Here is a 17,587-nt window from a genome sequence, read left to right as displayed (position 1 = left end):
ATTGAAAGGTATACAGACAAATGTGGTAGTAGTTGCTAACATGACTTGCTTTCCACCCTTAAGCAAAAAACGGGTGAGGATTTAGAAGCATTCGCCGACAGGATTATAGGCATCACATGCCACACATACACACTAAGAGCCAATTCTGCTCGTAACAAGGTTCTGTTGGAAGAATCAGAATGTCGTGTGATAGACGTGTTTATTCGTGGCATAAACCCTCAAATAGGGGGTCGAAATCAAGGTAGCTTCCCCCCACACCTTACACGAAGCCGTGCGATTAGCACTCTTGAGAGAGGAGGCGAACCGATTTGTGGCCCTCTCTGCATGGCAAAGCGAGCCCCGACATGTCTTTTCGAATGACACTAAGTGTGGGCCCCGTAATAGACAAGGACATGTGGCAGAGCAATTCCGCATGCCATATTGTCATCGGTGCAGGAACATGTGTTACCAAAGCGTGCATTGTCCAAATAGTAGGCCACAACTGCCTGCAAATTCCAGGCGAAATGCAAATCAACCACACAATTTGGGAAACGGCCACGGGGCAGGAAGTGCCACCCCTCCCGGCCCCCATTAAAAGTAGTGACCCCACTAGCTTATAAGGATATCATGCAGGTGGCAAGCATGGTTGTCGATGGTGTTAGAGGCCACAAACCAATACGCGTGCTAAATGACACAGGTGCACAGATCAGCTTGGAATTTTTACCGAAGAGAGATAAAAAAACATTGTAACCGCCACAGTACCATATCAGTGCTATTGTTCCCAGCATAGTGAAACCTGATGGCAGCTGTGGCATTGAGTTCATGTTGGACTCCACAGAATATGCTTTTACAATGGACGTTGTACGGAACAAGCGCATGGATTACGACATCATCCTGGGAAGTGACTTTCTGCGCCATTTCCAGGGGGTTATTGACTATAGGTTAAATACCATCCAATTTGGCGACAACGTGCACCATTTTGGACATGACTGCACATTGTGGGTGTCCAAAGCTGGAAAAAGGGATCTGTTTCCCAAGTTTCGGAGTCTTCCGTAATGATGTTAAAAGCCGATAATCCTGTGGAGATACCAGAAAGCACAGGAAAGATCCTTTGGCTGCCTGTCGGGATACATGAATCTGAAGAGGTTCATTTCTTGGTAGACCCACTCTGCCAGAATTAAACTCTTGACCAGATGCAGGTCCACATAAAACATAGCCCGTGCAAAGCGCATCAAGTACAGAAAGAAAACTGTGTACCCGTGTGGTTAGACAATTTTAGTCACAAGCAAGCTTTAATACCGCGTGGTACAGTATTAGCCAACTTGCAGGTTATCACAGAAGATGAGTTGCCAATGAAAACCCCTTCGATGAAAAAGAAAAAGACTGCTGCTGCCTCTCAACACCTTTTGACAATCACGTCACATCTGGCAGATAAGTTTAAAGCTAAGCTTAGTCACCTACCACTGCATGAACAAAAGCTAATAAATGAAGTATTGAATGAGTATTCATGGTTGTTTGAATACAGGAAATATTTACCAGCAACAGATCTAATCCAACATGAGATTCCTACCAGAAATGCTAGGCCAATAGCTCAAAAAGGGTACCGAATTCCCTACCACCTTCAGTCAGTGGTAGAGGAAACTATACAACAGCAACTAGAAGCAGGAATAATACGACCCTCTTCTAGTGCATGGTCTAGCCCAATTGTAGTCATTCCAAAGAAAGCGATAGATGGAGAAAAATCCTATCGCCTCTGTGTAGACATGCGAGCAGTAAGCAAGGTTACTACCCCAGATCATTATCCATTACCCCGGATCCAAGACACACTCGATCGTCTGGGCAATTGCCGGTACTTTACAACATTAGAAATGCACACAGGCTATCACCAAATTCCAATTGCTCCTCAAGATCGAACTAAGACAGCTTTTGTAGTTCCTGGTGGCTTATATGAATTCTTAAGGATGCGTTTTGGGCTTCACAACGCACCAGCAACCTTTCAGTGATTTGCAGATCTGCTATTACATGGGTTGAAACCTACTATGTGCCTTGTGTATCTTGATGATATAATTATATTTTCAAAATCCATTTCTGAACGTGCTGAACATCTACACAGTGTACTGCTGTGATTGCAAAATGCTAATTTAAGCTTAAAATTAGAAAAATGTTCTTTTGCTCAATCACAAGTGCAGTATTTAGGTCATGTCATCAGTTCCAGTGGAGTCAAGCCAGATCCGCGATTAACTGAAGCAGTACACACTTTTCCTATTCCAACAAATTTTAAGGAATTACAATCCTTCCTTGGTCTTGCAAATTATTACCACCGTTTTGTTAAAGGTTATGCTATTATTACCAAACCTGTTGCTACATTGTTGAAAAAGGATACTCCTTTTGTGTGGATGGACGAATGTTCGACCGCCTTTCAAACAGTGAAAACTATTTTAACTAGTTCACCTCTACTTGTTTACCCAGACTTCGCTGAACCTTTTATTTTATCTTGTGATGCATCTGATTTTGCTGTAGGATGTGTCCTAAGCCAAGTGCAAGATGGTGAGGAAAAACACATTGGGTATGCCTCTCATCAACTGAATAAAGCAGAAACTAATTACAGTACTACAGAAAAGGAATTGCTTGCCCTTCTTTTTGGAATTAATTATTTTAGATGTTACCTTTATGGTCACAAGTTTACAGTTCTTACCAATCACTGTGCTCTGCAGTGGTTATTGAATCTTAAGGACCCTAGCAGCAAACTTATGGCTGGGTTATGAAATTGTCAGAATATGATTTTGAAGCTCGGCACAAGCCTGATCGGTTGCATCAAAATGCTGATCCGTTAAGCAGAAAAGTGCATGTCATTCAATCAGATGAGGTATCAATTGAATAGTTAAAAGAAGCACAGCAGGTGGATGTTCAGTGTCAAAGATACGCCACCTTGCCAGAATTTGAAGTTACAGACGACCTTTTGTACCAAAAAACTCCCCATGGAAATTGTTTGGTAATACCGGAATGCTTGCAGCTCTCTTCAGCGCTGTCTCCTCCTTGCACCACATTTCCCCTCTCCTCGCCAAGAACTGGCCAGCGGCCATCATTTTTTCTCAGCCAGTAACAGCACTCCGCGCGATGACGTATCTTATCACCAAGTGCACTGCCGCCTCCAGCGTCTCAACATACGGCGCGTATGAGTAGTTACAAAAACAAACCCCAAATTACTGCCCTATCCTTGGCATATGACAGACTACAATGCATTTAACATCATTTTGTATAACTAACACTTTTTTTAAAAAAAAATTTCTTATTCTAGATGATTAGCAATTTCTAATTCATTGTTGTTTCTTGTACACACTAAGCGCGTGATATTTGTCGCTACAGTAGTGGCCGGTCTCTTGAGGCTATACGTCATCTCACATAACCGCTGATGTCCTACTCCGCACCTACGCATGCGCTGCATATCCGCTAACAACCCCAAGCTGGTCTCTTTCATGCCACCAGAAGACACGGCAAACAAAATTCATTCAAACATCCCAATAAATCTTAACATAAATATTAAGTAGATGTGATTCATTGTTTAATTTCTTTTCCTTGTTTTGTTTCACATTAGCTGGATAATTTACACAATGTTCTTGATGATTTACATTATTCTGCATACCTTAGTCTGCAAATCTTATAAGAGAAGTTTCATTATTGCTTTGATTCATTGTATAAGCTACAAACTCCAGCCCTAACCCTCTTACACATCTAACTATGAGGACATTTAACGTTATCTTCCTTGGACATGGCCAGATATGGGCAAACCAATGCAATGCCATGGGCTTTTCACGCTATTGATGAGGCGCAAATGACCAATCGTTTGGGATGCCGTATATCAGTGGGCGATTGTTCCTTGGTTGCTATGCACTTATTTTTTGCCCTCCCCTTTTATTTTACTCTACCGTCATGGTCATTGTTCTATCCTGTTTTCCTTCTTCTGTCAATGAGGAGGCCCCTACAACATGGTAGGTACCCTCTTCTGACAGTACCGGTCTTTTAATCTTACCACCCATTTACACCAAGATATCGCTTCTCCCTTGTTGCAGTCTTGCCCCCCAACACATCGGCCAATGATCCATTGTGAGATACGTACTTTGAATCTTATTAGCCGGTGATGTAAGCGCTATGGGAACTGTGCCTAGTTGTCCTTTCAGTTCAATTTGTTATCGTCAGTTTTAAAACTAACACACACACAGCCTAGCAGCCAGCCCCAGATGGGCAGTGTTACATGTTAACGTTGAGCGTTCCAACTACTTACAGCATTGTTATTATACATCATTGCGTTTTTATTTTCCTGTCAATATATGTCATTGTGTTTAATTATGTCATTATGCTAGTGCTAGTGATTTATAGTTCATGATTTTCATTTTACGTATTGTTATGTACTGCACGCACAAAAAGTGATGCTATTTATACATGCATGCTATTCTAGCTTCAGAGCTATTTTTATTACTTGAACAGTCAACGTTTTCCCAGTACAGCAGGTCGCTAATAACACCACTGATACCTTTATTCCATGTGTCATGGGAGACCAATGTGCCTGCACTAATTCCTTATTAAGTCAGACGGACACCCTTAGGCCCGCTGAACCACGTTATTGCAGATAGCTTCAATGCACTGCCTACCCATCAATTATTAGACAGGTTGCCTTAGCACTGTCCTCAGGTTGCTCCATTGCCCTGCAAATTATGTAATCATCAATTCAAGTCTGCAGATTGCACTAATGCACTGCTGAACTTATTAGTCGAGTCACTTGCAGGTACCTCATTTGCACCGCGAACTTGTACTTACACGTCACCAAATCCTAGGCTCCTCGGTTGACCACAAAACAATTCATACATCAATTACAGTGAGACAATTCTCGCTCACACTACACCTTGGGCACTCAACCAGAAATGAACTGAGCCCCAGACGCTCTTTTATTACATTTTATACAACGCCACTGTTGTTATACACACACACTCTGTCGGATTCTACTGATGTAGTCCCTTATGCAATTCATCAACCGACTAAAAAACAACATCCCCTGACAGATTTTGTATCCGATTCGGAAGTTATGTTCAGGAAATATTCCCTTTATTTTATTTCTTGTCAATTACTATTACTTCAGTGTCATGTTTTGTTATTATCAATTTATAGTTATGATTCATGTTTAATACACTTTATGGTAATGGTCATTTTTGTGTCATATTTGGTATTCCCTTTTAATTTTCATTATTTTCTTGACTGGAAGTATCTCTGATAGCACCTATTGGCCTTCAATTCATATCCGCCATCAGCTACCATTAGTCACACATTTACACAACACTTCATACTCACAATAACACATTTACAACACACTCACACTGTTCATATTTACACTACCTTGGTGTAACTTGTTGATGTTACCAGACCTGTATTGTCGTATACTAAGTACATGAACAAGGCTTTTATCATTTATGCCCTCCACTCTTCGGAAGGGGAAAGGGAAGTACGTATGTATGTACGTTATGTTCAGTAGCAGTTTCTTTTAAACAACTTTAACCTGAACCTATATGCGAGGGTTAACCCCTCTGATAAAGACATCAATTGATGGTACTCCACTTCCTCTAAGATCACTTCATTCCACGTAGTATCCATGCCAAGGTGATACGTCTTGCATGATATTTTGCGAGAGAGATACACTGCATTCAGTAGCAGTTTCTTTTAATGAACAACGTTGAATATTCAATATCAATTTACCTGTTGAGCACTTAAGTTGTTCTGTTAACATGGAATCAAACGTCTTTGTAACATCAGCTATTCGTTTATTATTGCTTTGCAATAAACTGTTACTTTTAAGTTGCACTTATAATGTCTTAGTCTCGGACAGAGAGCCTCTAGCACTCTCCGACACTGCTATCTGAGCTCAGCACTCTGCCTGCTCAGTGCTGATAAAGCTGTGCTGTGCCACCTCCACGGCTTCACACTCAGCCTCTGTATTCACGAGCAACAGACTCGCTCTCACTAACATTCATTTTTGACTTCAGTACAGTTAATCTCTCTATTGACCACTTCTGTAAGTAAAGATCCTAGGATTATTGAGTTAACTTGAGGTGTCCTACCCTCATTCAGATTTTATACAGCTGAAAAACCACTCATTATTATTTCTGAAATTTATGAATTACTTCACCTGTCTCACCGTGTCGAACCTTAGCGGGGTGGGTGCCCCTGCGTAGTGGCCAATGCGTGGGAGCTGCCTAGGCCGTGGGGGTTTACACCACAATCACATGATTCCTTCTCATTTTTATTCATTAAACAAAAAAAAATAAAAATAAAAATAAAAATAAAAAATAAAAAAATAATAAATTAAAAAAAAAAACTTTCTTCGTACGAAATCTCAAATTAATTAACCACACTTGGTCTTCGTGCCATAGCAGGTTGGAAAATTTTTTCCAGTGAGTTACGCTTTGTCTGCACTGCGTAGTACTGCCTCCGCACTCAGCGTCTTTTTTGCTGATGCACGATTGATCAGCGGATACTCAGTATTGAATTACACCATTGTCTTGCCGCCTTGCTGCCCCATGGCTGCCAAATTGTTGGTTGCCTGCCGTGATTCTACTTCATGGCCTTCTTCATCAGTAAGCATGACTGAACTGGTCCATCGTCGCTACTTATCAGGTAACTATTGCTACAACGTTGTACCCCCTCTGTCATTTCTGAATTACTCATCAAGTAAGCCAAGAAATTTTTACTTGTAGGATCACTACTACTTTCTCTCACAGTCGACCATTATCTACATTGGAAGCTGAAAGCAACCTCCCCTTTTACTATGCTGCGTTGGAGGTCTGACTTCCCCCGTAATTTGGATAGTATTCGGATGCGAATGAGATTGCCAATCACGTGCGCAAATTGCTATCAAATATACACTTTTCCAGTCTCTTGGGCCACCCTTCACCACCATGTTGTTTGGCAGACTCAAGAATTTTTAATAGTTAGTTGGGATCAACAAACCCACGCCACTCTCTCTCATGCTGAACTATCCAAATGCACCCATACAACATATTACTTATGTTCCATGCTCAAACTACTACACCTCCATGTCCTCATGTTCTAGTCTCACTTCGTCAACCAATAATTCAACCTGTTGGCAACAGTTTTCTATTCGCTGTTCCACAGACTGTCACCGCCACCCTGGTGTGCCACCGTTCAATGTCAGAAACTCAATCGTACTGGGTAGCACTGAATAATGTGGCCTAGTGTATAGTAGTTCAAGACATGGTTATAATAGAAGGAAACATTCCACGAAGGAAAAATATACCTAAAAACAAAGATGATGTGACTTACCAAATGAAAGTGCTGGCAGGTCGACAGACACACAAACTAATACAAACATACACACAAAATTCTAGCTTTCGCAACCAACGGTTGCCTCGTCAGGAAAGAGGGAAGGAGAGGGAAAGACAAAAGGATTTGGGTTTTAAGGGAGAGGGTAAGGAGTCATTCCAATCCCGGGAGCGGAAAGACTTATCTTAGGGGGAAAAAAGGACAGGTATACACTCGCACACACACACATATCCATCCGCATATACACAGACACAAGACACAGACACAAGCAGACTCTTTGCCTTTACAAATGTCTGCTTGTGTCTGTGTATATGCGGATGGATATGTGTGTGTGTGCGAGTGTATACCTGTCCTTTTTTCCCCCTAAGATAAGTCTTTCCGCTCCCGGGATTGGAATGACTCCTTACCCTCTCCCTTAAAACCCAAATCCTTTTGTCTTTCCCTCTCCTTCCCTCTTTCCTGACGAGGCAACCATTGGTTGCGAAAGCTAGAATTTTGTGTGTATGTTTGTGTTAGTTTGTGTGTCTTTCGACCTGCCAGCACTTTCATTTGGTAGTTCAAGACATGACGTATACACTGCTTCTATGAGGATATTAGCTCAATTGCACTCCACCTTTCATGTCACCATTACCACATTTACCTTATACCTTCCTGAACTCTCTTTTAAACTCCATTACCATGAGAAGCTAAAGAATTTACCGAATACCAATGATTTAGATCTACTCCAATCGATCAATCATCTCCTTACCCAGGAACATAACCAAGTTGCTCTTGACCGAGTGGCCTCACATATTGCTGATTGGCACCAAACCAAGCAATTAACCAGCGTTGCATTACCCAGTGCTGGTTCGGTAATCATCACTGTAATGATTCTGATTATAGTATCCTGGATACTCTGTAAAAGAGGGTTTTGCAAATGTTTCACTTCCTTCCGAGAAGTAGTACCATCCCCACAACCTGAAGGTGAATATCACACCTGAACCTACCTGCCAACCTTGGTGCATGTGATCAGGCGTAATCCCCCCCTCCCCCTCCCCATAGAATTAAGTTGTAGTCTAGGTGTCAGGCAATAACTAATTCTGTAATGAATTTGTATTTCCATGTAAAGTCTATAGAATCCCAATTTAATTGTCGAGTCTTAACACTCATTTAAGTCATTTTGTTTTCCCTTTAAATTATTGTCATTTTGTAATGTCCTCATTCACCCACTTGGGTAATTACCATTGTAATCCTAGATTTAAGAACTCAAGTAATATTGCAGGGCAAAAGCCCCCTTGTGACTGTTATGCCTGGGAGCATTCTCTCACCCCCACAAGGGTGGAGTGTTTCAGTGTGTTGTGCTCTGGTGTCCCTCATCATCGCCTGGGTACCCACTACCACTGATACCGCCGACACACACTCACACCATGGCGCCGCCCCTACTGCCGTCGCCCCAACTGCACAAGTTTGTTATTCAAGAGCCTTCCTTCAGGCCCTTCAGGCCACTTTGTAACTTTTGCACATATTGATATCACTATGTTATGAATGTTAATTTCTGTGACCCTTCATAATGATCATATATTTTTTTAAATGAAATAATCAATTAGAATAAGCTCATTCATTTTCACCCAGAGAGCCTTCTTCAGAAGGGGAAAGGATGTGCAGGGAGGAGACCCCCCAAGAGGGATCATTGCCAATAAAATTTTATTAAATAATTTTTCGATTCATAATGTACGGCTGTAGCCAGCTTGGGCATACGGTGGTGGAAGGTGCTGGCTGGAAGACCATGGTCGGCACATTCCTGCCACATGCTCCTCGGTCACACTCTAGTCCCACGGGTTGGTTGTGCTGACGAGGGTACGCTACTAGCAAGGCACGTTGGCGGAATCAATCCTCCAGTCAGAGACTAACTGTGTGATCTTGTGGGGACGTGGCCGGGAGCGACTAGGGCGGCTTGGAAACAGCTCCGCACTCTCTCAGCTTCAGACCTCAGCCCCGAGTAGTCGCTCCTCTAGCCTCTGCCTCTCTCCTCAAACCTTCTGATGAGGAGACGGCAACCCCTCTTGGGGCTACTCAGCCGTACGTAGGCACCCATGTACCATCGTTACAGGAATAAATTGGGTCCATTCCAACTTCTTTACTTTTCATTTTACAACGCCCATCGCTCCTGACCTCTATCCTGACGAACATCAACATGAGTTCACTGTAATGCTCCTCAGTCTACTATAACACTGCTGAAAGATGGCATTGCCATCAGGGAAGACATCAATCATGAAGGAATGCATGTGGTTCACAGATGTCAGTATTTCTTTGGTTATTACCATAGGTCCGACGCAAGTGCAGGACAATGTCTCCCGTAGCATAATACTGTTCCCAGCAGTCTGTGTCTGTGGTGCACTGCACGTTTTGAGCCACCATTCACCTCAATGATGATGTTTGTGAAGGCAACCATCTTCCTAGTGTAGCAAAAAGAGTCAACATGTTTCCATTGATCGACAGTCGAACCACAAATCTCAATGGTGCCATGCCCATTGCAATCATAACTGATAATGTCATTGGTCAACACGTGAACATGTAGGGATGGTCTGCTGTGGAGCTCCATGTTCAACAATGTATGATGAGTGGCGTACTCCAAACCACTTTTGCATCCACACAGATGCCACAGATCACCATCTATCCTACTTCATACAGCATACAAGTCTTCAAGCCCCACATTTTGTGAATGGTCATAGATGTCTAATCATTTAACATCTGGTGGTAGTTTGCCTGCTCTTCTACCTCTTTCTTCTGTACATGCTCACAATAGCAGCACATGAATTTGACCAGCTTCGCCATTTTTGACATGCTCATTTACATGCTCTGTGTTGATAATCTTTCCTTTGTCAAAGTTGCTTATCTCAATGGATTTGCCCATTTGCAGCCCATATCTTCGCTAGGGTGATCCATCACCCGTGTCTGCCCTGCTTTCATATTTTTGTTACTGCATCATGTGCCTCCAACACTGTGAAGCAGCATCCATCATTGTGGTGAGCAGTGGTCATAATGTTTTGGCTTATCAGAGATTCTGCTTCTATTAAAGATAGTGAAACATATATCTGTCTCCTTGTAGCCCAACAAAAAGTATTTCGAAAAACCTGGAGTACGTATCCTGTTATAGATATTCTGTCTTCTTCACTTCCCCAGTCAGAATCAACACAGCAGAGAAGAACATTTGAATTTCCCTTTTTGTAACATAGACCAACTTGAAGTGCTCTTTAATAAATGGAAGAATTCATCTCAAACCTTCTGTTTGTTTATTTTGATGTGTACTAAAATAGTTAATTGATGAACTTATGTTTGGTCTTGTAGCTGTCATTACACACAGCACACAACCTACTAATTCTTGTATAGTTTATTATCTGACCTTGTCACAACAAGCATCTTCACTGGATTTGACTTTCATTGGTGTTTCATAGGGTTACAGTCTTTCATTTTGAATCTTTTCAATGAGTTTTTGAGATAAACATGTTGACTAATACACATTTGTCATTGGTCCTCTGTATATTTATTCCAAGGAATGATTTTGGTTCTCCGAGTTCCCACATTCAAAATTCAAAATTTAACTTCTTCATCTTAATATTGGTGATTTAGCTTTTATGATTCCAGCAATTAGGAAATCATCTACATACAGCAACAAATAAGTATTATAATCATCAGTGCTTTCAACATACATCAACTTTGGATTGTCAAAACCAGATTTCCTTCAGAAAATTGTCAAATATGAAGTTGGAAGTTCTTGGTGCCTGCTTCATTTCATATATAAACCATTATTGAGTTTTCATACAAGTCTATGGTGGCATAACATCCATGACTCTGTAAATAAGGATCGTTGCCTTGTGAGGTAGTAGAAATTAGTATGCTCTGTATGCTCAAATGCTTACATGTGTTATGGATGTGATTGTGAAAATTGTATCTATATGCTGTGCCAGTCTTCCACTATCACACTGCCAGTACCCTATTTCCCAAAGATATGACTCCAATTTTCTATATCGCACCATGTTTTTCCTGTTAAGTCAAAATCTGCCATGCGAGTTATGCCATCGAGAATTAAACTGCACCTTCCTACTACAATGGGATGGCCAGCAATTGATCCATGGTGCGGTCAACATACACTACCTGCTGGTACTGCAACACCCTTGGTCACACTGTCACCCCTTGACACACCACTTGACCTGAAGCTACAAAGTAAAGAACTTATCACGTGCTATGCTTAAAAGCAGTTAAGTACTCATCATTACATTGTGACAATGATGTCACACACCTCAGCAATTAACTACTATGGAGATGAATTGTGTATGCCACTGCATCACTACATGCAGCTCAATAGCATCTCAATTACCATCATCATCTTGACACCAATCACTACTGCGGTGCAGCTTCTCAGGTTAGTGAAGTGTCACAACCCCCACTTGAGTGCGCTCCTGAGACAGTGCCATGTGACATTAACAAAAATGGTGAGCCACATCGCGTCCTGCTTTCTGGACTCACTCCATGCTCCCCGATTAGCCTACTTACAATCTGTGACAAAGGGGATGGTACAGTCCACCACATTACAACCACACCAGGTTCCCCTGTCTGTCAGTGCCCCCATCGTTTATCTCCCCATAAACTTAAATTGCCTAAATCTGCAGTGCATGAATTTCTGTGAGCTGACATAGTCTGGCTATCAGACAGTGTTTGAGCTTTCCCAATTAAACTAGTTCTTAAGAAGAATGACACTTGGCACCTACATGGCAACTACCGCTACCTCAACACTTTAACAATTGTTGACAGAACCCCATTCTGAACTTGTGCTATTTTTCCCATGTCATGACCGGGGTAAAAATTTAGTGTCATTGATTGCAAAGCAGCATACCTACAAATTCTGATGGCAGATGAAGAGACACCAAAACCTGCAATAATCACGCCATTCTGTCTCTTTGTGTTCCACTACATGCTGTACGTACTGAAAAATGTGTCACAGACATGGCAAAAATTTATTAATAGTGTACTGTTCAATTTGTCTTGTTGTTATGACTATCTTGATGACATCATAATCTTTTTGATAAACAAGCAAGACCATGATGATCACCTGCATATCATCCTCGATAAGCTGGCCTCTCACAGGATCCTGATAAATGACAAGTGCCAACTTTGGCAACCCCATGCGACCTTTGTCGGACATCACAGCAGTGCATCTGGAGTGCATCCTACTCCTGAGAAAACTGACCATATAAACCTGCTCCCATCTCCCAACAACTACCAAGAGCTGTGTAGGGTTTTGGAGGTCATAAATTTCTACAGAAACCAATTCCCAACAAAGCTTTTCTACCACTGACCCAAGCACTGCATGGCAAGAAAACATCTGGTTAATGATGTCTTGATTGATTGGACACTGCAAATGTAGGTGGCCTTTTACAAAATAAAAGAATACCTATTACAAGCTACAACCCTTGCTCACACATCAACAGACACACATCTAATAATTGCATCCAATGCTAGAGATCATACTATCAGAGCTGCTTTACAGTAAGAGATTGCTGGACTCATGTAGCCGCTCAGGTTTTTCCTGTGGAAACATACCAACACCCAGAATAAATGGTTCACATTTGAGCATGAATTGCTAGCCATATACAAAGCTGTCCATCACTTTCAAGATGATGTTGAGGGAAGACCTTTTCCCATATATACAGACCGCCACCCACTGGCAGACGCATTCTGCAACCCGTCGACAGATTCTGCACACAGGAGATTCAACCACCTAGATTTCATAGCACAGTTCACTACCCTCACGCAGCTGCCTATGTCACTTCTGACAGATGATGCCCCACTGCAGCCTCTCCTCACGTGCTCTCCACTATGGGTAGGGGGGGGGGGGGAGGGGGGGAGTGGAGGGGGGGGGGGACTCTGTGGCAGCATAGCATCCCTGACTCTGAAAATGAGCATTGCTGCCCTGTGAGACAGTAGGAGTTAGTTTGCTCTGCATGCTCATTTACATGTGTCATGTATATAAGCTTACTAATAAATAGTGGGGAAATCGTATCTCTATGTTGTGTCACTATTTGGCTATCACACTGCTGCTGCCCCATTTCCCACAAGCCTTTTCTGAGTATTTTACATCTTGAGAAACTTTCATAAATATTTCTTCAGTCAGTTCTCCAAACAGAAGCACATTATGTACACCTATTTCTTATGTAAACAAATCATATTCATTCACTACACTCAGTTAAGTTCTCAATGATGTGAGTCAAACAACAAGTGCATATGTCTGTTCATAGTCATATCATTTTACCTAAGCACAACCTTCAGTAATTAAACTTGCCTTACACTCTTGTGCAGAAAAGTGTACAATATTCTGCTGCATCCTTGTTCAATCAGCTGCCACAGAAATTCAAAAATCTTAGCAGTAATCCATACACTTTCAAGTCTGAACTGAAGAGTTTCCTCATGACTCACTCCTTTTGTAATGTTGAGGAACTACTGGAAAAATTTAAAAAATTAAGCTAATTCCTGGGTTATATTTTTGATTATGTTTATTTAATCTTATGGGTTGTTGTGTCTGCTTACAATTCATATATGTTTCATTTTATCTAACATTACCCTTCTGTTATAATTTCATGTACTGTCTCATTCCATGATCAAGGAAAATGGCACATATATAAAGAGCCTTTCAGTATTTCCACATGCATCTCTTTTTACTTTGAGCACCCACTTACTGTCAATGACTCTTATTTGCTGGAAGTCATGTATAAGTCCAAATTCCATTAGATGACAGAGTCAAATTCTTCTTTTATTACATTTTTGTTGTTATTCTATTGCTTTTCTGCAGAGGTTTTGGTTCTTCACTTCTTCTAAAGTCATGGCCACTGACATCTTCAACAGTTTGTTCAGTTTCCTCAAAGTTAGTTTCATTCTGATATTCTTGATCTTCTGTTATGTTCTGCAATATACTGTCTATTTGAACAGTCTCCTTCAAGATGCAATCATCACTACTTTCAATGTTACGAAAAGGATACTTGGTAGCCAGCATATAGCAGAGATGCTGAGTCACAGATAGGCACAACAAAATGACTGTCAGAAAGTGAGCTTTTTGCCAACAAGGCCTTCATCAGAAATACACAACATAAATGCATATCCTTATGCAAACACAACTCACACACACATAACCATAGTTTCTGGCTGCTGAGGCCAGCAGCCTCTGAGAGGAATTGTTGTCTTTCTTAAAGAATATTTATTCATTCATCAGCATCAACTTTGTTCCCTTCACAGTAATTCCCTTCAGATATTATACACTTGCGTCAGTGCTTTTTTCAATCTTGGAAGCAATTCTGGAACTCACTCTTAATTATGGTGTTCACCTCCTTCAGCGATTTGGTTTTTATCTCATCAATGGTGGCAAAATGACATCCTTTCATGTCTCTGTTCAGCCTTGGGAATAAAAGGAAGTTGCATGGTGACACATCAAATGAATACAATGGCTGAGACAACATAATGGTTTTGTTTTTTGCTAAAAAGTATCATGAACAGGCATTAAGATGTGAGCAGAAGCATTATCATGATGTAATTTTTCACAAGTGGTTTTGCCACAGTTCTGGCCATCTTCTTTGGATTGCTGCATAAAAATAGTACATAACTTCCAGGTAGGACTCCTTATTGACTGTACAGCCATGAGGCAGGAACTCATGCTGCACTATTCCATTGTAATAAAAGAAAACAGTGAGAAGAACCTTAACATTAATTTTTTTTCTTGGCTCTTAAGGCAGTTTCCATTGAGATGGTTGAGCCTTGGTTTTGGCTGTATCCCCATATATCTGTGTTTTGTCACCTGGTATAACCTTTTTAGAAGTCCTTGATCACTGTTGACTTCATTCAGTAATTACTGAGTGATGCTGACATGATACCATTTTTGTTCAAAATTCAACCACTTTTGCCAGCCACTCAAAAACATGTATAATGTTTTTGACTGTCAACAATAAACTGAATATTCAAAACAGCTGAAAATGCAAATATACATCAGGAACATGTGTACCAACAAGATTTTGAAAAATTAAAAAATACAATGTATATCAAGCCCACAAAATCAAAAAATTCCCATTACTTTTTAATCACACCTCATACACCCTAAAAAGCAACAGACACAGGACAGAACCTTCTAGCACCTCCCACTTTACATTTCAGTCAGGTTCAGACTCTTTTCTCTTTTCTACTTTCTACATACAAAGTGAAACATATGATGATTTTTTCCTAATTCCATAATATTCCAACTTACGCAAAAGTCATATACATGACAATTTCTTCCTCACTTCTCCCAAGAATGACTGTGACAAACTGAGAGGCTATTAACAATGCATTTTCTCATATATGGGTGTATATTTTAACACTTGCTTCTTGTTCAAGAGTTTCTGAAAACCCTAAAAAGTAGATGTGTCTATAATTAGGGAAGCAGTTCCCATCTCAAAAGCTGATTTGAATATCACAGTGCTTGTCCTGCTTATGATAATACTACAGATGATATGTTCTTGGCCTCTGCCAGCTCTTGCACTGGCTCTCACAACTAATCATGCCGCAACTTGCAATTATTCACTACACAAAATCTTGTCAAAGACTGAAATAACAAAAAAGTGGCAAAAGTGCCAGCAAATGACTTCCAATCTGAACCATGGACAAATGGCTTTGTCAGACAGATAACTACCACACCAACATCATACCCACACACAGCTACTCACTCGCTCAGTACTGCAGCTGAAATGGTATGACTTTACTTACAAAAATTAGAGTTAATAACATTAACCTGCTAATGGAAAATTCAGTCTGTGTTAAAATGAGAATTACATAATAGAGTGCAAATTTTGAATCTTTTCTTTCTTGAGTGCGCCTACCCTGTATTATGCAAATGTAGAATATAACTAAGCAGACTAAAACAACCCATGATTACTTATAAGTATATTTTACAATACAAGCTTCTCAGCAACATTGCATTAATTTATCTTCTAACATTCTTCCACATTCCTGAGCCTCTCCATTAAAATGTAAACTATAAAAAATATTAAGAGAGTGAGACTGAAACATTGTTTTGAAAAAGCAAGAATGATATAGTCAATTAAGGAAATGCTTGAATACATCAATACCATATCTAACGAGTTTTATATAGATTTTTAATCTATTGTTTTCTTAGTTTTCTATCTCTACTTCTCAATATAACATAGAAAAAATGAAACAATGAGTGTCTTACATCTCCGCCTTCCACAGAATTAAGCAATTCCCCAGAATTGTAGGTGTAAATCCTCAGGTCCCTAATTATATTTTCCCACTCAACACCACAGAGTGTTATTTTCTGTATACCTGTGCACTATTTAAATAATGCTAAGTAACATTATTCCCAGATAGCCAATAACAAAAATAAATACAAATTCTTACTTTGATGCCAGTGCACCGAATTTAACATCGTTTACACCAGTAACTTCACATACACTAAATGCTGGAAATTTTGTGTTCCAATGAAGATAATCTGTTTCAGTAGTGAAACTGACAGCATGCATCTTGTATGCATGGAATGATGCCAGTGTAAATATGACAGTATAATAGCATGAAACAGTCACAGCAATGAACCAAAAAACCCTGTGGGAAGATTAATTAATAAACAGCTTACATTCTTTTAAAATAACAGCACATAAATTCCATAAATCAATCAATACAAATCATTAGTTAACCATTATTTGTGAAAGTATTTAAACACATTTTTACATAAAATTTTATTGATTAAGTACCTTCAGATACAGTAATACTTAAAGTTCTGTTTTACCTTTCTGTCCAGTGATAGTGTCCTCCTGACAAATACCTCAGGCCATTTATAGAACTGTTTGCTAAATACTCCTTCAACCAAGGGATGGAAATGTCTGATACCCGGAGAATCATCTCTTGCAATAAGACTAGCTAGTGTGAGAGTTATTTAATTTTATAAGAATGAACTTCAACAATACATAGAAAATTTCTGTCTTAAGCTACATACAGTAGGCATTTGCATATTAACAGCTAGCTTTTATATAGACCACTGAACAGTTAATGGATTTTTTATCTCACAACTAAGAGCATTTAAGGCTTGCATGATGTTTCATTTGAGCACTAATGTGATGCAACATGATAAGCATGCGATCCTGCAAGGTACACTAAAGAAATCAATGAGCCAAATGTAAAGTTCTTTTGAGGAATAAAACACAATTATATGCCATCCTGATACATTTTCAATTGAGTACACTTGAAAAAGCATAGAGAATCAATAAAT

The 17,587-nt window shown here is 40.2% G+C and overlaps 1 protein-coding gene across 1 annotated transcript in view; it reads right to left on the bottom strand.

The window, feature by feature from the left end:
* LOC126100980 (sodium channel protein Nach-like) overlaps positions 1-16,854 on the bottom strand; it is a 193,177-nt gene extending 176,323 nt beyond the window's left edge. The window contains exon 1 of the mRNA XM_049911644.1: positions 16,723-16,854. Within this exon, the coding sequence (XP_049767601.1) occupies positions 16,723-16,844 (122 nt within the window). The 5' untranslated portion in view covers positions 16,845-16,854. The remainder of the gene's footprint in view (positions 1-16,722) is intronic.
* Between the last annotated feature and the right edge of the window lie 733 nt (positions 16,855-17,587).

This window comes from Schistocerca cancellata, chromosome 9 (genome assembly GCF_023864275.1).
Source record: "Schistocerca cancellata isolate TAMUIC-IGC-003103 chromosome 9, iqSchCanc2.1, whole genome shotgun sequence".
Taxonomy (NCBI): Eukaryota; Metazoa; Arthropoda; class Insecta; order Orthoptera; family Acrididae; genus Schistocerca; species Schistocerca cancellata.
Note: the sequence above shows the minus strand (reverse complement) of the source record. Positions and strands in the feature narration are given on the sequence as shown.